Here is a 24,870-nt window from a genome sequence, read left to right on the forward strand (position 1 = left end):
GTGTTCTTTGTATAAATACAATCTACATAAATACTCATATGTATGTATGAAAGAAGCGTGGAATTCGAATCAGCTCTGCGAAGAATTCAGAGTAGTACTCTGCTTTAGACCGTCGAGTGTAAAAAGTAATCTCACTTGTTTTACTCGACTTTGTTAATATTTAGCATGACCTAATTTTGGCAACATTTTAATCCAAATGTAAAATTTCGAAATACCTGTGCTTAAAGTTCTTTCATATTATTATATATTTATACAGATTTATATTCAATATATTATTTATTATATTATATTCTTTGAAAATTTTTGGTCTAAGAAAATTTATTGATTTTATTTTTTAATTTAGTTTGCTTAAACTGCTTTAAAACTCTTTTATTATCAAAACTCTTCTCGACTTCCACAAAGACTTAAGTATTTCAAACATCTGTCACACTTACCATAAAAAATAAAATTAACTAATATATACAAAATATCACAAATTGCTCAAGTCTCAAATACCAGAGCAAAGCAAGACAACAAATATTTGCCTTAAACGTATTGAATAGCATAATCGAAACAAGTTTAACCAAATTATATAATTGGTAAGAAACAAAATGAAAAGAAAAATGAGTTGAGCACAAAGTAATCAGCCAAAAACTTTCCGATTATTTACGCAGCTGTCACATATCATCATAGTGAGCACAGTTATGTTTCAAATGGCTTTTAACTGGTTTTCATATTTGTGGCCGGTAATTATCATGCAAAAGTTCACAAGCGACCAGGAACATGTAAGAGGCAAAAGTAAAAAGTAAAACAAAACAAAGCAAAAATTACGAGCACTTTGGGTGCTTACAGATATGGCGAAAACGACTTCTACGCAGACAATAAAAGAGGCAACTTAAAAGGTAGCTGACATTTGATGGGCTGCGGCCCGCGACAGAGCCTACCACAAATATGGCCAAGGCACGCGTGATTTATGGCCAAGTCGAGTGCGTTGTGCGTTTGTACGTTGTAAGCTCTACGCTCTATACGCATTGCCTACGGCGTCTCGGAGATCTATCTCGCTCCCGGCCAATTGCGTGCGGTTAAGAATGTGTGTGTGTGTGTGTGTGAGTGAGTGTAAAGGAGAATCATTTTCAAAGTGTTGCGAGTTCAACGCCGCCGCTCCATTGGGCTGGCTGTTCGGTTACGCTTGGTGGCGGCCAAAACAATTACAGTGCCGCGCTGTAGTTGCAGTTGCAATTTGCAACATGCAACACTGATCCCGACGGCAGCTAAAAACAATGCAGTCACACACACACACACACACACCACGCATCGCATTGCTAATCAAAATTGTTAACATATTGTGGAAAGTAAAGGCTCAGAAACAAAAGCGAGCCAACTCAACAGTCTGGTACAAAAACATCAACAACATCGAGATAGTTAAATACAACAACAACAACAATAACAATAGAGTTTATGCACAGTGTGCGAAATCAAGATATAAATTTAAAATTTGAATTAGCTACTTGCATTATATATTACTATGAACGTTAATAAAATAGAGTCAGGAGAAATTTAAAAATATTTTCATGTGAACATTTTAGCTCTGATATTTAATTATGATCTAGACATAAATAGATCGAAAGGCATTCAAAATTTAAAGCATATGAAGTCTGTCTCTTTGAATGTTAAACAATCGTTAAAAAAAATAATTTATTTCTAAAATAAATTAAATAAGAAAATTAAATTAAATAAGAATCTTTTTATTTTTAAGAAAAATGAAAATTATAGATATTAAAAAAATTTGCGTTAGCTAATTGTTTTCTTTTTTATTTGCTCTAAAAATTGCTTAGTTGATATTCGACTATAATAAATGTATTATGTATATAAAATATTTATGAACAATTTATTTTTGTATCATTTACCACTGTCTTGTTAAATTAATAATTATTGAGCAAAAGTACATTCGACTCATTTACTACATTTTTATAATATTTTCCATATATGAAGTAATCAGACCAATCCAATTTTTCGTCTAAGCACTTTAACTGATAATTTTTAAGAGCCATTCATATTTGCAAAAAATAATTTACATATTTCCATGAATAGTTCGTAAACTGAAAAAAAAAAAGAAATATATATTCCTATAACTCTCCAGCAATTGCGAGCTAACCCAACAAATATTCACTAATTATACTTAAGCTCTCAGTTTAAACGACCTTGCCTATAATTTACCTTAAATTATGACTAATTTCTCATAAGTATTACCAAAGATTTGTCATACGAGCAGCGAATTTTTTCCCTACTAAGATAAATGAATCACAAAAAAAAAGATTTTTTTCAGCTCAGCTGAGAACTTAAATGCTTGCCTTAAGCTAAACGCGTAACAAAGGAAATCATTAATAAGATGAAATAGAGAACTGTGTCTATAATTACGGCATGCGGTGTAGTCAAAATGCAATCGTATATACCCTTTAGTGTTTAATTTAGTAGAGAAAGAAACGAAGAGAGAGGGAGATAGAGAGAGAAAACATGGCTGAATGGTGTGTGGCAGGTTCAATCAACTTGCGGCTCTCTTGCAGGCTCCAATGGCCTTGTCTGCCGTCGAGACGGCCAAAATGCTCATTAACTTGGCTAAGCGGCTTGACGCACCCCACAGATGATCTAATCGCCAAACACTTAACACTCAATTGAGCGACAACAGCAACAGACAACAACAAGCGACTTTTATAGTGAAATGTGAGCGTGAATGATAAATCACAAAAAAAAAAAAAAGAGACAAGCTGCAACAACGCTAATTTCCAATGCAAGCGTTTGGTGTGGGCCTGCTAATTCCCCCCGGATCGAAAGCGTACTACAGAGCTGAATCATCGGCTTTATAATTTAAAATATACTAGAGCTAAAAATCATATAAAATATATTTATGTACAACAGTTGTACAAATGAGCCTTTGCAATTATTCTTTGTAAATAACTAAGATATACTATTCCAGAAAGAGGATTATCAAAGTCGAAAACAAGTGCGTATACAGATTTGTGTAATATTAAAATATATAGCGGATATACTCGGTATATCTGTATATAGGTTTTAGAGTTGGTTTCTAAACTTTAGTCGGTTGTACTAAAGTTCTTTACAGCTGAGTTTGGAACAGATATTATGAAGAACAGCTAAGAGCGTTTTAATAAACAGTGGCTAGGCTAAGACACCCTCACGGTCTGTGGCATGTCTTTAAGCTGGGTTTTATAATGGTAAGAAATGGCTAAATGACAAATTGGGTAGCTGATTTGATGAATTTAAATAACTTCTATGGCCTTTCGTCACAACAAATAAAAAATTAAACAAAAATGGATATTTATAATATAGTTTGAATGATATTTTTAAAAGCTACTTGTATTAAAACAATAGAAATATATTTACTTTACATATACGAAAAAAAATACGTAAATCATAACTCACTTATTTAGCGTTATAGACTGAGGTATAACGTAAAAAATATTCCAAATAACGCAAACGTTATGTGTTTTGTTCTTCTTCTTTCGTTGACTCGTAGCGATAATCCACATAGAATGATTCCAAGGAATGCATGCAGTAGAGCGAAGCTTAGGGGGAAGTAGGAGTGCGCTTATGGAACGAGCGAGATGGACTAAACGAGGAACACAGAGTATGTGTGTGTGAGAGAGAGAAGGGGAGAGTGCGCGCACGATACGTAGCTTGTGGTTACTTTTTAACTTTTTAACTTTTTTTATAGCACATTTTCTTTTCTTTCATTTGAATCTTGCTTTATGGCTATTGTATATTATTGAAAAAACTTTTTACTGCCTAGGCAAGCACTTCTTCTTCTTCTTTTTGTTTAACACTTGCAGACACTTCTATTATTTTTATTATTATTTATTACTTTTTGCGAAGCCGTTGTCCGCAACAAACGCGCATTAAAATATAACAAAACATATATGAAAACAACTACAAAATATACTGGACGGATTGTTGTTGTCGCTGCTGCTGCTTTGTTGTTGTTGTTGTTATTGCCAGCTAGCGCGATCCGCTTGGTAACTGGCGACGCTGACGTTTCAGAAGTGACTGAAAAGCGCCCGAGCAGCAGCAAGCGCAGCGAAGCTGCAAACGTGTCTTAAACGGCTTAAATGGTAAGCAGGTATGGAGAGAGAGAGAGAGAGCGCTAGCGAGCGCACAAACTGGCCGAGAGAGAGAGAGCGTACGATCGTACACACAAAGTAAAAGCTAAAGAATATAAAGTAAACTGGTTATGCTGCTCGGACCGGCACAATTCTATTTGATTAACTTGGACCTGTCTGGCAGCCAACCAAGGAACCAACAGGCTCTCCAAGCTTCCCAAGCAAGGTTAATAACATCGACAGCCAGCAGCAGCAGCAGCAGCAGCGACAAAAAATGCAGACGCAACTGCAACTGTGCATACAAATTGTTTATGAAATGTGAGACGAACGAAAGCAATGCTAGAATGGACAGACTATAAATATCTAGTAATAAAGCTGGCTGCTGGCTGCTGGAGTTGTCTGGCCTCCCCAGGGCGTGCTATTGTTTGTTCCCAATACCTTAACCAGTTTCAACTTTTTTTTTTTGGCATTTTGCAATGCAGCTGTTATGCAAAATGCAGCAGTGCTGCCCAGCACGATAAAAGTGGGTGGCATAAATGACAAAAAACTGGAAAGCAAACGCAAGTAGGCGAATCTAGTGCAACTGAAGGAGGGATATGGGAAGGAGAAGGAGTAACAGCAACCAAATTCCTGTTAGTCGACCATATTGACCGCATTATTTGACGTCTGCACAATGAGCGTAGCATATTAGGCTAACGACAACTGGAAAGGCTGGTTATAAATAGTTACCTCAACTAAGCCAAGGCATTACGGCTAATTGGCCAAACGACGGCCATGGACGCATACAACAGGTATGCGTCGGCCATTTGTGGCAGGCGGTAGTGGTAATCAGAAAACACAAAATAGCATAGTTGTGGAAAGTCAACTTCTGAAAAAAAAAAAAAAAAAAACATAATTAAAGTAAATATTTGATGCTTAATCAATGTCAGCGCAAACATACAAACCTTTCCGACTAATGGCGTTACAGCTCATTCGTAAATTGTTTTTCTATTTTGTAAGCAAAAATAAAAGCACACAACTGGAATGAAACATATTAGACTATTTTCTTTTTTTAAATGCACGGCCATAGTATGATAAAACCCGCTTAAACTACATATAGTACGGCCACACTGCTTGCGAAAACAGCTGTTGCTTGTTTAGCGTTGCCACCTGCTGCACAAATGAAAAAAAAGACTGTTTGGGTAAACACGCTAAAAAATGACACCAAAAAAGCACTAATTTTTTGTTGGTTTTTTATGTTATTAACACAAAAAACTAAATAACAAAAATAAAAACACCGTAGGCCCGGAGAAAAATGCCTTGCTGGTACTATGACAAAAAGGAGCTACGCGAGACACCTTCAATTCTGGATGGCGTTACATACGAGACAGAGCGTCGCTATCGCAAAGAGGGCGCACGCTTCATCATGGAATGCGGTACCAAAATGGGCCTCGGCCACAATACAATGGCCACCGGCGTCGTCTACTTCCATCGCTTCTACATGTTCCACTCGTTCAAGAGCTTTCCCCGCTACGTCACCGCCTGCTGTTGTCTCTTCCTCGCCGGCAAGGTGGAGGAGACGCCCAAGAAGTGTCGCGACATCATTAAAACCGCTCGCGGCATCCTCAACGACAACTATTTCTATTCGTTCGGCGACGATCCCAAAGAGGAGGTAATGACGCTGGAGCGGATATTGCTGCAAACAATTAAATTCGATCTGCAAGTGGAACATCCGTACACCTTTCTGCTCAAGTATGCCAAGTGCTTCAAGGGCGATCAGCCGAAGTTGCAGAAAATGGTGCAAATGGCGTGGAATTTCGTCAACGATTCGCTCAGCACTGTCGTCTGTCTGCAGTGGGAGCCGGAGATCATAGCCGTAGCGCTCATCCATTTGGCCAGCAAACTGAGCAAATTCACGGTGCTTGACTGGCTGGGCAGACAGCCGCATCATCAGCGCTGGTGGGACATGTTCGTGTCCAATGTGACGATGGAGATACTGGAGGACATTTGCCATCAGGTGCTCGATTTGTATCAGTCGACGCAGAAGGAGGGACAGGAGCCCAACAGCCCGCCACAAAAGCCGCCCAGCCGGGCCGACAGCCCAACAACAACAACAGGTGCAGCCGGCGCCGCCGCAGCATCGGCAGGAGCAGCAGGAACAATAAATGCGAATTGCCCACAGCCGCCGACCGCAGCCCCGCCCACCGCCGGCAATGGCGGCCTGATGGGCGAACTCAACAATATACAAACCATCAAATCGCTGGCCAGTGCGGTGCCCGTGGCCGTCGTCTCCATACCGCCGCCATCCAGCGATGGCCTGCCGCTGCCCACGCCAACTGTGGGCGTGGCCGCACCACTGCCACCACCACCCAGCAATCTGAACAGCAATGCTGCCAATTATCACATGTATCACGCACCACCGCCGCCGCCGCCACCTGTGGTGCCGTTGCCGCCATATGCGGCCAATGCCTGGACACAGCAGCCGCCGCCGCCGACGCACTACAGCACGGCGGCGCCGCCACCGCCAATGCCGCCCAACATGGGACCAGGACCGCCGGGCGGCGGTCCACCTGGCTATTACAATGCTGGCCGCCAGCAGCAGCAACAACAACAACAACAACGCTATCAGTAAAATTTGGTCAACTTTTTTTGTAGTAAAGGAAAAATCAGAAGCAACAGTACGTGAATGTATAATAATATTAATAAAGCGTAATTTTATTAAAACAAAAAACATTATTCGCATTACCCTTACTTTTGCGGGGGGTACTGTGGGCGGGGTGGTCCAGGTGGAGTCTGGGCAGCTGTTGCTACATTATGAATTGTAATGGTATATGTGCGTATGAGTATATGTGTGCGTGTGTGTATGGGTATGGGTTGTGTGATGTTTACACGCTTGCAACTAAAACATGATTTAGCCTAAAATTTATTTCCATAAATTTAAAAAAAATGAAGGAGCTTGTTCTAAAAGCACAAAATGCAAAAAAATAAATAAATAAATAAATAAAAATAAAAAATATATATATATATATATATATATGCTCTGACAATAAATTTGTAAATCATGTTTAGTGCAGCGTATAAACCTTGACTATTTATGTGTTTGTGACGTTTGAATTTCACACGTGTAAACTTGACAAACACATACAGAATCAACGTTTATGCGCTGCACTAAACGTGATTTCAGAGTAACTAAAACATGATTCACAATTTTTTATTTATGTAAATCACATTCAGTTGCACACTTAAGAACATTGAGCATCCATATATATATGCTCTATCAATTCATTTGTAAATCACATTTAGTGCAGCGTATAAACTTATGATTGCAACTAAAATGTGATTTAATGAGTCTCTTCTTAAAGCATAATATCCTTGAACAGTAAATATTCGATTCAAATCAATTTATAAATCACGTCCAGTGCAGCGTATAAACTTTGGTGTGTACGTGTATTTATGTATGTATGTGCGTATGTTTTACTTGACTACTTACAGTTTATTTTATAATTAGTATATAAGCTAAGCTATATATACGCTACACATTTATTAAGTTATAATATAAATAAATACATATATGTATATAATTTATATTATGATATACGTTAGTGGGCGTGACATGTACACACACACATAAGTATATACATAAACATATTTAGATATATGGTATTGTTTTTTTTTTGTTTTTCTTTTTATATAAATATTGCAAATTGATTAACGGTTATTGTGATTTACGTTATAACACATACATAAAGACGCGTCTAACTTTTGTTCTTAATTATTTCGGTTTTTTGCCAACAACTCACCAAACCGCCCACTTTCGCCCCGCCCCTGAACAGCAGCAGCTTTCACAAATATTGCAAACGTTTATGCGTGGCTGCCAATAAAACATTGAAGCTTTGTTAGCAACAGGCAGCATTGGCTAACAAATGCAATTAGAATACAAGAAAGACAGATCTGAGCCGGCAGCTAAACGGTTAACATGGCTTAAACTATTCAAGCGGATGACATAATTCATTTTGATGTAAATTAAAATTAACTTAAATTCTATATGAATTTCATTTTTGTTTTCTTTTGTGTATCGAGACTAGATGCAGTGATTCGAAAAACAAAATATAGTAGACATAAAATATACATGTGTATATAGGAAATCATAATATAATTTTAACAACTAAATGAGTTAATGCTTTGGGCTTAAACATAGTGAATAAAGCTTAAACAAATACTGAACATGAGTGAATACATTTAAAATTTGATTTGTATGTATGTGATTAGCTTGCATGTCATCTGCTTAAATATTATGAACAATATTTTAATCCGGCTACAGATCGTAGATAATAAACTTGGAGCATTGCATTTGCAGAATCTCGATTTTGGAAACGAAAATGAATAAAATGCAGCCACGCATAAACATGTAATGTGGCTGTTTGTAGGTGTGTGTGTGTGTGTGTGCATTGGGCGGGTTTCAACATTTGCGCGTCAATGTTAATTCACCACAAGCATAATATTGTGGTATCATTAGAAACTCGGGCAGCGCTTGCCGCATGGATGAGATTGAAGTTGAAGCCGCTGCCGATGCCGATGCGGATGTGGTTGCTGCCGGCTGTTGTTGCTGCTGCGCTTGCCGCACAATGTGCCCAATTTTGCCTGCAAATCATGTAACTCATTTAAATTTATATTCAAGTGTTTCTATTATGGCACAAGTGCTTACCCAGCACATTGGCGCGATGAAAGCGTGCATCCAATTGCCGCAGCACAAAGAGATCTCGATGACGTTGCCAGGCGGCCAATATGTCCGTCACCTTGACGGCCACCAGGGCAGCATGGCCAGCGTTAGTCTGTGAACAAGAACATATCATTAATATACATATACATATATATACTAGTCTATAATTTAACTGCCTCCATCACTCACTTACCCGCTTGAATTGCACGCTGAGCTGCTGTTGCTGCGGCTGCGGCTGCTGCTGCACAATGAGCTCGATCAGCTTCTTGAGCTTGCGATGATTGCATTGCTGTTTGGAGACATGCAACAGCAGCTGCTTCAGATTGCCGCGAGCCGGCGGCGAGGGCGCTGCCAGCCGCTCGAAATAGGCATGCAACAGAGATGCGTTGTAGGAAATGTGAAGTTTGTCCAGCGCCTGCACCAGATGCTCCTCACTCAGATGCGCCGTGGACAGGCGCGCCACCAGCGGTTCAGTCGAAAAGCTTTGCTTGAGCAGCTGCTGCAGTTGGGGAGTTCATGGAAAGAGGGAGAATGCGAAATTTTTAGTATGAGTATTCCAATAATATCTAGAGACCGGATAGGACATTAAAGATCTTAGGCGGATTGGGCGAAGGAAGTATTAAGTTATTAGTTTGGATATTGATTTAATGTGGGTGGTTCAATAAAATCTTGAGACTACATTAGATAGAATATGTGCGGAATTTTATGGAAGCTGTAAGGCAATATTGTTATATAATGAAGGATGTATTCAGATTTTAGTTCGGGCTAGAGACCATCAACATTTTCTGTTCCAACCATGTTCGTCCTAAGATCAAAACAATTATAATTTACTTGAGGCTGTTCTCATTTTTAACACAAATGATAAATGAAACTCAGACCATGATTTAGATCATCTATGGTTTAGATCTTGTCTGAGGCAAATTCAAGCGACTTTCCCTTTAACAGACTATTCCTATAGAATTTCAACTCTTCAAATATTCTATATTTGGAATAATTTGTTTTCATTTTAATAATCCATTTCACTCACCTGCCTGCCGCCAAAATTATTATCACACGAAATAAACCTTTGGTTGTATAGACCCATGTCGCCGGCCGTATTGTGCCAGCTGAAGAGGCCGCCAAACTCATCAAAATAGCCCGGCGAGCCGCTGCGGCAGCGCGTCTGTTCGGCGCGTGTGTAGAGCGAGAGGCTGCTGCCACGCCCGCCGACGCGTCGCCGACACTTGGCACAGCTGCTCAGGTCGATCGCTTTGCCAATCGTATTGGCCAGAAACTCCTTCTCGAGACAGTCGAGGCACGTCTCCTCGCCGCTGCCCAAATCAAATTTCGTCGAATTGCTGCTGGCCATCGCAGCGCTGGCAGCGACCACAGCTGCCGCTGCCACCAGCATGGGTGCCACATCCTCCTGCTGCTGTTGCTGTTGCTGCAGCTGCAGCTGGAGCTGATGCTGATGGTGCTGTTGCTGCGACACGGCACGAAAATCGGTGCAGCTGAAGCAACGCTCATCGTAGCTGGGCTGCGAGCGACGCGACTTGGACGCGGAAGTGCTACTCTTCGAGGCGGACACAAGGGATGAGGAGTTGGAGAGTGTGTTTAGACGCTTGGGCTTGGCGCCCGTCAGCTTCGAGTTGCAGGTCTCTTCGGCCGCATGAGTCGGTTCGCTGGGCACGCTGGTGCTGCGATTGAAGCTGCTGTAGGCGAGTGTGCTGGGCAGCGAGTGGGCCAGTGCATTGGCATCCGCTGTGGTGGCATCCACAAAGTCCTGCTCATCGTCCTTGGCGCCGCAGAGCAGCTCATCGGCATCCACATCAGAGCCAACATCAGCATCGGTCTTAATCTGATCCAAGTTCAGGCTAATGCGTGCGAATTTCTTGCTCAAACGCTGCAGTGCTTCCTGTGGTGCTGGCAGTGCCAACTCCTCGATGGGCGAGCTGTAGAGCTGCCTTGGCTGAGTGGGCGTGGCCATGTGCCGGCCGCTCTGTAGCTGACTGTAATCGCGTTGCATGAGCAGCAGATTCGCATGGCCTGCAGCGGCCGCCGCCGCCTCCTGTGCACTGGCCACAAATTCCAGCTCCGACGAGGGATCTGGCTCAAAGTCCATTTCAAGGAAGTCCGTTTCATCATCCCGCACTAGACCAAAGTCCAAATTGCGTCCACCACGTCCAGTGCTAGCGTCGAGCGCTGCCATGTCGAAATCAGCGGCATCACCGCGATACGCATAGACACAGTCATCCGAATTGAGCGATATCTCCTCGGCCTCCACATCGTCATCCTCGTCATCGTCGTCGTCATCGAGCAGTATGAGATCGTCGGCATAATAATTGTCACTGGCATAGCTCAGATTCTCCGTGGAGTTATTCATGGAGGTGCGACTGGAGCTGAGGCCACCAATTGCCGCATCGGTGGGCGAGAGTGCGGAGGCAGCAGCAGCAGCAGCCGCCACAGCTGCGGCTGCCAAATCGCAATTCAACGCTGGCAGCTGAATCAGACTGTAGGCAGCGCCAATGCTGATGCCATTAAGCTGCAGTGAAAATCCCAATGAATACAAAAATAACAAAACAATGGCAACGCCAACAACAATAAAGAAAACTATAATACAAACGAAGAAAAAATCAAATCAACAACAACAACACTTGCCTTATCACTGGTGACTAGGCCTGCGCCAGCTGCAGCGCAGTCGCCGTCATCGTCGTCAGCTGCAGCGCCGTCGCATCCTTCCCCTCCGCCCTCGTCCTCTATGTGTGCGACACAAGTGGGCGTCACAGCAACAGCGCCTATCATTGTTGTTGTTGCTGCTGTTGGTATTGGCATTGTTGTTGCTATTGTTGCTGTTGTTGTTGCTGTCGTCGCTGTTGCTACGGCTGCTGCTGCTGCTGTTGTTGTTGTTGCTGAGGCAGCTGCTGCTGTTGTCTGTTTCTGTTTCGCCTTTGCCATAGTCCTTTGCAGCTTCGCCTGCTCATCGCCATCGAGGCTGTTGTAATTGTGTGTTAAGTTACATGCCACAAGATTGTTATTGTTATTTAGATTCAATCGCCACAAGCCATCGTGTTTCAACTTATTTATTTCAATTTTATCTTTGCCAAAACCAAAACGATAATCGTTATCGCTCATGTCTAACTTTAAGCCTACACCTTAGAGATGGAAGTTTATGTAAAATACACATAAACCCATGTACTCGTTACCAATTACAAATTAAGTATCGGAAAAAATGTTACTCACGATATATAAAGTTTTTAATTAACATGATAAAATAATTAACAGTTTAAATAACTTCAAAACAATTTAACAAAAAGTGTTTGTTACAACTATTTCAAAGACATTTTAAATCACGCCTAATGCTTGGCCAAATACTTCCACGCTGTGTAGAAAATATATGTTACAATGTGAAATATTATATCACTCTCCAATGTTAATAATTACCGATATATGCAAGTGGAATTGGCGCCATGATTTGAGTTGAATTTGAAAAGCAATGTACGAAACGGACAATTATTATTGACAATATAATTCTCTGTACGTTCATTTGGTTCATTTTTGAATCTCCACTTGCCCAATAGCTCTTTTTTCTTATTCGAAGTCACACCCTAAAAGCAAAAAACAAAAAAACAAAAAACTAAGTTATAATACTTACCACACAGAATGAAAAAAGAAAAAAAAAAAAATAATAATAATCATACATAAACTTCAAAATCTTTTGGTGCATTATTAACACACTTGCTCGGAGTCATCTCTTTGGGAACATGGGTCAAACTTATTTGCTCCACGTAGATAGTTTTGGCTAGATGTAGTGAAATCGTTGCCTGACTGCCTCGAAACCCGAAACACGATCCTGGCATTAAGCTTGGCCTCAGCATATTAATAGGCGGGTTCGTACTGAATTCCAAGCCAAGTAGCGTCTTAAGCAAGTTGGTATCAGCAATTGGGTTTGCTAGGGCGGAAATTATGCGAGCTCCCAGCTCCTCAGAAGCATAATTGATACGAGGTGTATATATTTCTTGTTTATTTGCCTCGGCTGCACTTTCCAGTGATTCCTTACATGCGGATTGTTCAATTCTTTTTTTGATACTGTATACATCGTCCATTAGGCTGCCAATCTTGCGTTTTACCACTGTTTCCACACAATTATTCAATTCGATCGATTCGCATGATATGGATCCCTTTAGATCCATAGTTGGGTTACAAGTACCCGATTCTGATGGCAAGCTGTCAAATTTCATTGTCGAGCAATCCACTTTGAGCGCTTGCTGTCGGATAAAATATAATAAATAGATATTAGTGGACATTCCAACAGCTATCATTTAATATATTTACGGATATACAGTTGACGTCCTGTTGCAGGCGCGTAAGTCCTATAATACTTTTTCTATTATTCCACATCAAGTGATAGAAAAAGAGGACGAGCAGTGAAAACGTGAAGATGTATGTACAACAGATACGTTTGTTGCATGCTCGGCTGTATACTGTTTCCATAATTATATATCAATAGTTACAATTTTTCTTAAATGTAGATTTTCAAATATAACGCACAAATAAAAACATACTCCAACTAGCAGTTACATTTGAAACTTAACAGCATTCATCGTCAAACAGATCGATATATGAAATGAGGTGTTCATCGATATATCGCAATAAGTTGCGACATCGCTAGCACAGAAGCAGTCAAACATTCGCGGAGTGTACACAAAAAAGGAAAGGCTTTCTTTTTCAGCCAGCTGCAGCAGTTGCACGCACAACAACAAACGCTGGGGCTGCAGAGAAACGAAACGAATTTGACAAAACACTTCAACGAAAGAGAATACAAAATTTGAAACATTCAACTGTCATAACTGTTACAAACTACAACTGAAATACAAATATTATAGAAAAATTGGCGCGTATGTGTGAATAAAAAGTGCAATAGAAAAGAGAATAAAAATTGATTTTTAACCAGTGTCGAGTGCCAACAACAACAACAAAAACAGCAAGAAAATGGTGCAAAAATTCCAATCGCCTGTGCGCGTCTACAAATATCCCTTTGAGCTCGTTATGAAGGTGTGTATCTTATTTGCAGTAGGCGTGGTAGATTTGCCGCCCACGCCACGTAATTTGTGTTTGTGTGTGTGAGTGTATGGGTGTGCATGCGCTAAACGCGTGTCAGCCTTAAATCATATTTATAAAAACGCAAAAAAAAAAAAACAAATGAATCAAGAATCAACAATTAAGTGCAGCTGTCTTTATTTTTCACTGAATACAAGAAAATATTCTCCAATCATTTTTCATCCAGCTGGTTCGCTCCTTCCGCCTGCATTTACCTTATTTTCTTTTAGCTGTCAAAAGCCGTCGCGCATCGCATGCAGCAGATAAATAAAATTAACCTTGGCGCTCTCTCGCCTTATACTCTCTTTCGTGCGCCAGCTACTCTCTATTCCTCTGTTCGCCTCCCTCTCTCGCTATCAATTGAATAATACGCGTATGTAATTTCATGAATGGAAAACCTCACTTCCATCGTTTCATCCCAACTAGTATGGGAAGGGGCAGAAAGAAGACGGTCGGTCAGCTGCCCAGTTCGTGTTTTGCATTCCAGATCCGCCTCACACTGAGACGGGCAGGAAATAAGCGATTATGGGCACATTGTATACAATCTACCACAATCAACCAAATGAGACATATAACACTAAAAAAAGAGACAAAAAACAATAACAAGATGAACAGTTATGTGTGAATGGTCGGCATGACGAATATTAAATACACTTTGATGCATAGTTGCAAAATCTTGAAACAAATGAGCTTCTGATTGGATTTCATTTACTATTTGTATAGAGCTCCAACATGTTCGCTTGTAGTTTACAGCATGTTTGACCCGTTAGTTGTCTTTTTGAATGCAAGCATCTGAATCTGATTTTCTTTATAAAATTTGCAGACTTGTATTATAATATTTTGGTTTGAACAGAATTATTTCTTTCCATTTAATTACATACATATTATATTTTAATTAAAATTCAGCTGAAGTATTATATAAATAACACAGTACGATAAAATTATTTGAGTTTCACTATCTTTAGTTTACCTTTGATGCTGATACGGTGTATGATAGGGAGCAAATAAGCATTGATTAAATATTAAAACAATTTAATTTCAAAGGGTAGAAGCTTGGTCGGGCTATAATGCTCTAATACTAATACTCTGACGTTTTCATAGGTTAGGCTGCTAAGGCTAATACCCTAAAATTTTCTTGATGTGTAGTAGATCATCATAGTGAAAGTTTTACCTTACCCATTCGATTTTCAAAAGGAATTCAAGTAATATAGTGGGGAATTAATTAAGTTTCTTCTGCTTAATCAATGCTGTGAAGTTATGTAGGGCAAATTCATTTTGACGCTATGAGGTTGTCTAGGTAAAATATGGAAATAAATATAAATATAAATATAGCTGACTGTTTTATCCTATCTGAAAACATTTTGTAAATTAATAATAAAAAAAAAAACTTTATTTTGTCGAAACAATTTAAATTAAAAACTAATTTAAAATTATAAAATCAGTCTCAAAATATGTATATTTATATATAAGTAAGGGTATCGAGCAGTAGATCACTCTTTTGATTGTTGTTCTTTTATATAAATTGTTAGAGAATTTGCGAGTAAATTTGTAACCAACTGCAAAAGGGTAAATAAAACCTAGAAAAGATAGCTCCATTATGATGGATCATTCCGCGAGCTCTATCGGCTCTATTACCTAATCGCGATAAGCACTTTGGTGCTATCTATTTGGCGACGCTCCAATGCAGCCGTAAATTTAATTAAATTTCGCGTAAATTTATTATGCCAACAAATGTCGCATTCATTTATCAGCGAATTTCATTTATTATCAATTTGAATTGAAGTAGTTTGCATTTGATGATGTGATGGGTGCAACAACTGCTAAATGGGGAGACGAGACAACGAGACGCAGTCAAAGGCCAAACAGTTAAAGTCATTGACTTGAAAAAAAAAAAAATGAACGAAAGAAAAAGCTGGGTTTCTCGTCTCTCTCCCTCTTTCCCCACCCACAGTAAGTCGGACTAATTGGCTTAACAGTAAAAATAATCGCTTTATAGTACTAGACAGCATATCAGCCTTCAGTCACGTTTTCGACTCATTCGCTGTCTATTTGGACTACAGACCCGCACTATCTAGAGAGTGTGTAGCTTGGTAATCAAATTGTTCAATTCTATTGATAAAGTTAGATGAAAACGGAAATTCATATACTAAATAGAATTGATAAGCAATGATATTAGCGGAAATTAAGCAATCCTCAGATTTTAATAGTTATAGTAAAATAAAATAAATGCCTAGCGAAAGATCTTTAAAGAATTATTTATTATTATTAATATTTTTATTAATATTATTATTTTTATTATTATTATTATTATTACTATTATTATTATTTTTATTATTCTTATTATTATTATTATTTAGTATTATTTTTGAAAAGTAATTAATTTAATATGATGAAAAATAGAAAAGGCCTATTTCTAAGTCTAAACTCTTAAATTATTATAAGATATATTTCACAAACAAATCTGTAGCTATACAAATAGATAAACAAAAAACATTTAAAAAATTTGAAAAACAAATTCTTTTTTTCATGTAAATGCTGACTCTATAAAAAATATATTAAATATATTTATAAAATAAATAATAAATAATTAACTTTATTTATTGTAAAAGGCTATCAATTCAAGAATTCGAATTTTACGTACATCATTTAAAGAAAATTCACTTCAACAGCTGCTAATGAGTTTTTTGAGCATTTTAGTTTGAGCACAGTTTTTTAAACTTTTATGCATGCATTCATTCCAAGAACAACATTATATACTTCATTATAAGAAGCCTTAGTGTTTGAAAATGCTTTCTTCAACAAAAATTAATCATCTAATTGAATTGTAAATTATAGAGTGCAAATATATAATTAAAGCACCTGCCAACATATGTCTCAAATTTGCGAGACATATATACCACCATTAAGAAGACCTGTCCCAAATGTCAGCTATTTTTATGCACGCCCACGAAACAAAATGGCAATTGTGAGCTTAGTATACCCTGCAATATTGAACATGCAGTTGGGTGGCCATTGTAGTTTTGTGTAGGCCTTTGTAATGGGTGGAAGGAAGGTAGATAGTATAATCAAAATTGGGTAAACAAGAAAACAATTTGTACATAGCTTTCCTTTAATAAAATTTCCATTTTACCATTTTCTGTTGGTCCATAACTGGTAAACAATAAAAGCTAGTGATTTTACATTTTATATTTATATGAAATACAGTATTATATTTCTTTTGTGTCTTCGATAACCTATTTGATTATCGATATCATATTGATTCCCCTTTCTTGATGCAAATATGTATGGCATCAGATGTTGTTTGCTTCGTTCATATTGCAAACTACAGATATTTTGCAATAATTCATTGTAGGTAAATTTCAATTCAATATCAATTTAAGAATATACATATGTATGCCTATGGGTATGTATGAATAAATTTCAGTTTGAGAAAAGATCCAATCCGGGGTACTAGCTAGTCGACTACTCTCTGCAATTACTTGCTTTCTGTATACTTTTTAGCTATTGCGGGGCGTAGCTTTTGGTATCTCACTCTACTCATTTCTGTTGTTCTTTAGATACAATATTACTGGATATCCCGTAGTCGGGATCTCGATTCTCTTATTTGTGTTTATACCCTGAACCCATTCTCAATGGGAAATCAGGGTATAATGGTTTTGTTAAAAGTATATAACAGGCAAACGCCACAAAGTTATATATTCCTGTTATAATTGAGAAACTGTCTTTATCGGTATTTCCTCTTCGGACACTCCCATCTAATATGCTCATCATATTGGGGCCGCAGGGTATCAATGCAATAAGTATTGCCATCAATTCCCATTGGCATCTGCGTAAAACGCCTCCAGCGTGTCAGTCCGAAGTGTTATTACGCATACGTCACATGAGCCAACTGTGAATTTTGCATTCGCTTTAGATTGGATTGGCTTGGATGTATGATGGGGCTGCGTTGGGGGAAGACGGGTGTCAAAATAAATTGGATAGTATAACAAAACTGTTTAATGGGCAATTAGCATTTCATAGTGCAAGCAGCACTAACACTTGTTGTCCATAAATCTGCCCGAGCAGCCGACTGCGCATTCAAATATCTTTGTTTGGGTGCAATTTAATTTGGTTTAGCTATTTCATTTTTTTTTTTATATTTTTCAGTTCAGGTCATGTGGCAATTCGCACGCTCCGAGCGAGTGAATTATTAAGCGCTCAACAGGGCAAAATATTGGGTTTAGCTCGACAACAAGTTGTCTTCCCTTTCAGTTTTTCCCAGGCTGTCTGAGGCAGTCAGCCTCTGCCACGTGCTGCCATGTGCCAGGCACTGTCGACGACGCCTTGAACTTTTCAAATATTTATGCAGGAAGCCTTTCTCACAGTAATTATCCTTTGGCGTGCGAGCCCCTCAAAGGTCGGCGTCTCAACACTTTATGACTTTAAAGGGCGCTCGGTCCCATTGTCCTTGCGAGCTTAAGCTAAAACTTTGTAGGATTTTAAAAATTTACAACTAGTTTCCGTATTGCGTTCCTACACATCATAAATAATAAACGTTTTATAGATTTATCTATATACTATACATATTGTAAAATATCTGATAAATTGCTGCCTCTGTCTTTATTTGGAAGTAATTTGTTTTATTTGTTCATGCACGCCGCTTCGGGCAAGATAATGTGCTTCACGAAGCACGCAAATTTGTTTAACTTGAATCGATTGAATGCTTTCTGCTTTGCCCTTTAAGTTCCTCGCATAATTCGAATTCCCTAAAATCTGCCAATTTAGCTATACAACTTATGTCCATAAATTTGAAAATATTTCTTTTCGGCTCATGATTTTTGAAAATGCTAAAACGTTTTGTTTACTATTTAAAAATGTTCTATAATTAATTTGAATGTATATAAAAAACACAAATGTTCTTCTATCTACACTCAGCTTTTAATTTTCAATAGCTTTATTCTATACCCTGCAAAAAATGAGCAAAAATAGAACAAATTTATATAGGATAGTTTTCGTTTTATAAATTCAAAAATCTTGAATGTTTATAATAAATATTATTGTAATGCCAAAATATAATTTACAACACAGAATTGCACTAAAAATATAACTTTTTATAAATGGTATAGAGGCTTGACTCACGTTTAGATTAAAGAGCTCATTTCTATGAGCTGTAAATGTCATGCTTTACTTGCATATTCCTGTTATCAACTTTTATATTCCAATATTGCCGATTCTGAAAACTGAGTATATCAGATATATCATATGTGGAGTATAGTTGATAACTAAGAATTCCTCTACGTATGTTTACTAGATAAGATAAAGGGAATATTTCTGGATTTGTTTTTGAGATATGTGAATCAATATTAGTTTATACGCTTACACAGTATAAATATCTTAAGTGCATTAAATTTCACTTATCATATGCGCTGCCTGCCTACGATAGCCAACAGGAGCTTCAATTAATATAATTAAAACGATTTATTAAGGTACAGATTATTTTAAAAATTATGCATTGATTGTTTCTGTTGTATATAAATACATAGTAGAAAACAGGGTATACAAAATAAAAACAACAGCATAACATACATAACAAATTTTTAATTTTAAATAAAAACTCCAAGAATCCCCCAAATTAATAATATTATATGGAAATTTTTGTCTACTGTTCACCCAACATGAAACATGAAACTTATCTATGAATAAGCCACAACAGCTATCTACCCCAACAAAAATTGATGATTCCAACTCTATAAATATTGAATTTCTTCCCTTTGACACGCCCTAAGTATAGATTTTGGGAGCGTCACGCCCTAAATGAGCATAGTTCTTGGGCATAGTTATCGTTATGCCCGCTCACAAAATGAAACAAGTATATGTGCTTTGAGCATTTGTACGTTCGTACGTTTAAAAGCAAAGTTATTTGCGTTTGTGGAAGGTAGAGGCAAATGGAACTTGAAATATATATTCGTTGCTAGCCTGGGCTTATAAAGGCCCCAAGTTTTAAGTGTCGACGCGAATCAGGAAATAATACTTAAGGCACAATTGAAGCTAGCGACTGTCTGCTACGTTAGTTTGTGCAAATATGTACTAAGTATGTAATATAAACATACACAAATTCCTAGCACTCTGGCAGACATTGTACAATAATCAATAATCTAGCTTCTCTCTCTAAATGAACATGTATAAAAATTAACATTTACTAATTTATTGCCACATAAATAAATGAAACTGAATTCTTGCAGATTTATTAGAAATTTCATCAGTAAAAATATTTTAGACAGTATCAAGTACATATATTTATTGAAATACATATATATATATATATTTATTTATAATATATAACATAGGTAAAAATTAAATGTATAAACTAAAAACAAGAAATTATATTACGAATATAAATTAATTTATTACAAATGAAATGAAAATAAACATTCATTAAACTATAATTTCAAAGCAATTTAAAATTCCATTTAATATATGAGCTAAGCAAAAAATAACAAAAATAATAAAATATATAAATTAAAAACAATTTTATTTAGCTTTAAATTTCATAAAAAAATCAGACAAATCAATAAAATATATAAGTAAAAGGATATACATATAAAAACAATATTATAAAAAATTTTAAAAATAAACTTAAAACGCCATGAAGTTTTAAAAATAAAATAAAATAAATAAGTAAATAATATTAAAATAAATAAAATTCGTAAATTAATGAAATATTTATATATAACATAAAAATATACAACAAAAATATTAAAAATTAAATAAAAGTTTAAGTAATATACGTAAATCGTAATATTTTTCTCTCACAAAAATTCCAATTGTACACATTATATGAATTAAATGAATTTTATTATACAATTGATGCCATATTAAAGTAAAGCAGCAACAACTCTGTTTGCTTTGCAGCCATAAAGCAGGGGTAAATAAACAGGCAGCTGTTTTATAATTTGCCAAAATGTATTGCCAATATTTGGCTTGTGCGATATGAATATAAATGTATATATTATATATACGCAAATATCGCAATATATGTAAGTATATGCATATAGAAATCTATATCAGTATTTTAGCGGTCTGTGGCCCTAGGCCAAGTTCATGTTCATTTGCATATTCGCAAATTGGCCGCTGTTCAAGGGCAAAAAGCCTAATTTTCTTTTGGCAAAACGACAGCAAATGGCAAAACTCACAAATTGCACTCACATTTTTCACAATTTCTCATTATTTAGGCCTACGAGCGTCGCTTTCCCACATGTCCCCAAATGCCCATTGTGCTGGACTGTGAAATCATTAAGGACGAGTGCCTGGAGAATGGGGCCAAGCGGAACACGAGTCGCCGCTGCAAGCTGGCCGTCGATGCGCCGTACATCTTCAAGAAATTGATTGGCGTGGACTTTGTGTTCTTTCTGCAGCACAATTATCTGGACATGACAAATCGTACGCTCAGCATCGAGGCGGTCAACGAGAGCTTTTCGTCGCGCATCGAGATCTTTGAGCGTTGTCGGTACTATGCCCATCCCGATAACAGCGAATGGACGTGCTTTGATCAGACCGCCACGCTGGACATTAAGAACTTCTTTGGTTTCGAGCATTCCATGGAGAAGATGGGCATGAAACAGTATACGCAGACAACGCTGAAGGGCAAGGAGATCATTGAGTATTTCATTAATCAGCTGGAGCAGGAGGGCATTACGCATGTGGATCGCTGGGTGCCACCACTGGATGCACCCAAATCACCGACCGCAGATCAGCATCATGACATTTTGCTTGACGGTGATTTTATTGCTCGCAATTTGGGCCAATTATCACCGATGCAGGAGTCCAAGCTGCTGGAGCTGAGAAAAATGCTCGATGGTGTCGATGATCTGGAGCGTATGCCCAGTTATCAGACCATCTTGCGTTTCTTGTCAGCACGCGACTGGCACGTTAGCCAGGCCTATGCCATGCTCTGTGATTCCTTGAAATGGCGTGCCGAGCATCGCATCGACGCTCTGCTGGAAGAGTATAGCAAGCCGGCTGTGGTCATTGAACATTTTCCCGGTGGTTGGCATCATCACGACAAGGACGGACGACCCATTTACATATTGCGTCTAGGACACATGGATGTCAAGGGCTTGCTCAAGTCGCTGGGCATGGAGGGTCTGCTTCGCTTGGTCAGTAAGCTCAAACAAATGGTCCACATGATGTATGCTCATTCATTTACTATCATCTTTCAGGCACTGCACATCTGTGAGGAGGGCATACAGAAGATTAATGAATCGGCCGAGCGCTTGGATAAGCCCGTGCTCAACTGGTCGCTGCTGGTCGACTTGGAGGGCCTGTCTATGCGTCATCTGTGGCGTCCCGGCATCAAGGCCCTGCTCTACATCACCGAAACCGTCGAGCGCAACTACCCGGAGACAATGGGACGTGTTCTGGTGGTGCGTGCGCCGCGCGTCTTTCCCATTGCCTGGACAATTGTTAGTGCTTTCATAGGTAGGTTGGGGATGACGTTGAAGTTACGTGAATATTTACTTATTTAAATATCTTCTTGATTTTTATAGATGAGCATACACGCTCCAAGTTCTTGTTCTATGGTCCCGACTGTGAGCACATGAAGGACGGCCTCGCTCAATATATTGATGAGGAAATTGTGCCCGATTTCCTAGGCGGTCCCTGCAAGGTAAATCTATAAATTTCGAATTAAAATTATTTTAAAAATTGCGTGTAAGCCTTCATAGACATAAAATGATTAACAATTATTTTGTATGTATATATATTTCTCTCAATATATATATATATGTATTTACATAATATAATCTATGATTTTTGTTTCTGTTGTACAATTTTGTTTAACCAAAATTTCCTTTCCCCGTTTCGACGCTAAATAGACGCATTTAACGCATGTGGAACAAGTCAATAGAAAGTATATAACGCATTGTTATTTAGCTGATTGCGATTGTGTAAGCCGCTTCTCTAACTCTCCTAAAAGCCAAGTCACATTGTATTCTAGTTTGTCGTATGTCGTCTATGTGCTAGTCAAGTCAATTCCGTTCACAATTGTTTCGCTGTCCGGACTATGTCAAGTCCAAAGAGTATTTTTTTTATTGTGCCCATGTAGTCCTTTATACACACGCACACAGTTACACAATTTTGTACCTTGAAAATCAAGTGATACGAAGAAAACAAAAGCATTTCACACACACATTGTTTTATTAATTGTCCTATTCTCTTTTTGCATCAACTAGACCATGATACATGAGGGCGGCCTTGTGCCCAAGACATTGTACAAGATGAACTCGCTGGAGGATCATGATGATGAGACGCCTGTTGCTTCGCGTGCCGCCTCTGCCTGCATTGCGGAGCCTCCCAGTGAGAGTAAACGCTTGTCGGCTGCCCATCAGCACGATCACAAGAACCTCTATAAGACTGTGGAGCTGAAGCCGGGCTTCACACACGAACTGCTCATTCGCAACACGGATCCGAAGAGCGTGCTCACCTGGGACTTTGATGTGATGCGCAATGATTTGCACTTTACGCTCTATCGCGTCACCGAAGAGCTGCCCGATAAGCATGGTACTGAAATGAATTAGAGAAATTGCAAAGCCCAAACTAATATAACTCTTTGCTCATCTATTAGATTCGGCTGTTTCCTACTTCGATCTGCAGGACTTTGTGGAGGGCGTCAACTATTTTAGGGAGGAGCCGACTCTCATCTGCCGGCACAAGGAGAGTGTGCAGGGCTCCCATGTGATGCATCACAATGATAGCTATCTGATGCACTGGTTCAGTCCATCGGGTGCTCAGTTGAATGTATTCTACGAAGTGCTCAGTTCTGTCAACTACAAGGGCTCGATGACCAGCCTGCAGTCGGCTTTCTCATCGAACTCATCGGCGACCAGCTCCTGTCAGAGTCGATGATATGAACCCAACGGGCAGGCAACAACATCGTCGCCCGGCGCCCGAGGCGCACATGAGGAGCAGGCGGAATTGGATATGCTGTCCGGCACCCTGATGGAGAAGAGCCTGAATTTGTTCGATACGCCCGATATATTTTTTTAAAGGCCTGCGAAAATCATTTGCAATCTCGTTTAGTTTAAATTCTAGCAAAATGTTTAGTTTGAGATTTTAATTGTAATATTTCGTTTCAGTGTGACACAATTTTTTCTATTGTTGCTTATAATTTGATTGAATATTGTGTTTAGTAGTATTATGTCTATAAATCAATGATTATATTTATATACGTATATATACATTTATATATTTTCAATAATGCTAAGCGAAAAAAATGAAATTTCTGAATCATGACTTTTACATAGATTTAGACGGTTGTATCAGAGAAATTCAGATATCACAGAATGTTCACACTTGTTCACGTTTAAGAGCGTCAATTAGTCCATTTTAGCAACAATATTGTAGCAGCTTATACAACGTACATATATAACTAGAGAAACCAAGATGATAAACGTAATAATTGTAGTGCAGCAGATTTTTTTATGGCTTTTTATAAGAATATCAATGCAACATAACGAAATATTGCCCGAAACTTTGACGCTAGAACGAAAAAAATGAGATTTACAGATATCTAATCAATGACTACATGTTACCTAATTAGTTTAATTCGGATTCTAAAATGCAAAATACAAAAAAAATAAAATAAATAATAATAATAATAATCATAATACACTAAAGTAAAACCAATTTTTAACCTCTTGCAATGAGTTGAAAAAGCTGTTTTAAATCAAAAGCCCTCATAATAAGTACAATATCATTAAAATTCCGTTTAGAGTACGAAATTGATGCTGCAAAATAAAAATAAAATATTGAAAATTAGCATTAGAATCTTAAAAATAAGCGCATGAAATAATGATAATCAATAATAAATTAATATTATATTTAGAATTTTATTTAAATAGCCAAGCAAATGCCGTGCATGTTACCTAATTGTGTAAGTTGAAATAAAAATGCAAATACATATGTATGCCAATCGAAATTCAAATAATTATGTTTTAAATGAAAATATTTCAATACTTAATATTCTTG

General features: G+C 38.0%; 5 protein-coding genes across 6 annotated transcripts in view; 2 read left to right on the plus strand and 3 right to left on the minus strand.

Moving 5' to 3' along the window:
• LOC108610696 (uncharacterized) overlaps positions 1-4,046 on the minus strand; it is a 72,276-nt gene extending 68,230 nt beyond the window's left edge. Inside the window, exon 1 of the mRNA XM_089464856.1 lies at positions 3,418-4,046. The gene's annotated coding sequence lies outside the window, so the exon portion shown is untranslated. The remainder of the gene's footprint in view (positions 1-3,417) is intronic.
• A 1,190-nt stretch (positions 4,047-5,236) lies between these two features.
• CycK (cyclin K) lies at positions 5,237-6,801 on the plus strand. Its single transcript, XM_018001261.2, has one exon. It carries the CDS (start codon positions 5,386-5,388, stop codon positions 6,700-6,702), a length of 1,317 nt encoding a protein of 438 aa, XP_017856750.1. The 5' UTR covers positions 5,237-5,385; the 3' UTR covers positions 6,703-6,801.
• Positions 6,802-7,733: 932 nt separating this feature from the next.
• On the minus strand, positions 7,734-11,950 carry LOC108610697 (uncharacterized). Of its 2 annotated transcripts, none has more exons than XM_018002958.2 (5): positions 11,428-11,950; positions 9,818-11,311; positions 8,984-9,286; positions 8,776-8,902; positions 7,734-8,711 (listed from the first exon to the last, which is right to left on the minus strand). In XM_018002958.2, the coding sequence occupies exons 1-5, from the start codon at positions 11,899-11,901 to the stop codon at positions 8,530-8,532; spliced, it is 2,580 nt and encodes an 859-aa protein (XP_017858447.2). In that variant the 5' UTR covers positions 11,902-11,950; the 3' UTR covers positions 7,734-8,529. The 2 variants fall into 2 exon arrangements, with proteins under 2 accessions (XP_017858447.2, XP_017858445.2); XM_018002956.2 differs by having other exon boundaries at positions 8,984-9,289.
• Positions 11,951-12,005: 55 nt separating this feature from the next.
• On the minus strand, positions 12,006-13,403 carry spag4 (sperm-associated antigen 4). Its single transcript, XM_018001262.2, has 4 exons — positions 13,102-13,403; positions 12,468-13,034; positions 12,211-12,374; positions 12,006-12,148 (listed from the first exon to the last, which is right to left on the minus strand). Exons 1-4 carry the CDS (start codon positions 13,258-13,260, stop codon positions 12,112-12,114), a joined length of 927 nt encoding a protein of 308 aa, XP_017856751.1. The 5' UTR covers positions 13,261-13,403; the 3' UTR covers positions 12,006-12,111.
• A 45-nt stretch (positions 13,404-13,448) lies between these two features.
• On the plus strand, positions 13,449-24,829 carry retm (real-time). Its single transcript, XM_018002959.2, has 6 exons — positions 13,449-13,821; positions 21,078-22,001; positions 22,065-22,323; positions 22,392-22,510; positions 23,076-23,403; positions 23,468-24,829. The coding sequence occupies exons 1-6, from the start codon at positions 13,759-13,761 to the stop codon at positions 23,746-23,748; spliced, it is 1,974 nt and encodes a 657-aa protein (XP_017858448.1). The 5' UTR covers positions 13,449-13,758; the 3' UTR covers positions 23,749-24,829.
• Positions 24,830-24,870: the final 41 nt, after the last annotated feature.

This window comes from Drosophila arizonae, chromosome 3, assembly GCF_054131065.1.
Source record: "Drosophila arizonae isolate 15081-1271.41 chromosome 3, UAZ_ARI_1.0, whole genome shotgun sequence".
Classification (NCBI taxonomy): domain Eukaryota; kingdom Metazoa; phylum Arthropoda; class Insecta; order Diptera; family Drosophilidae; genus Drosophila; species Drosophila arizonae.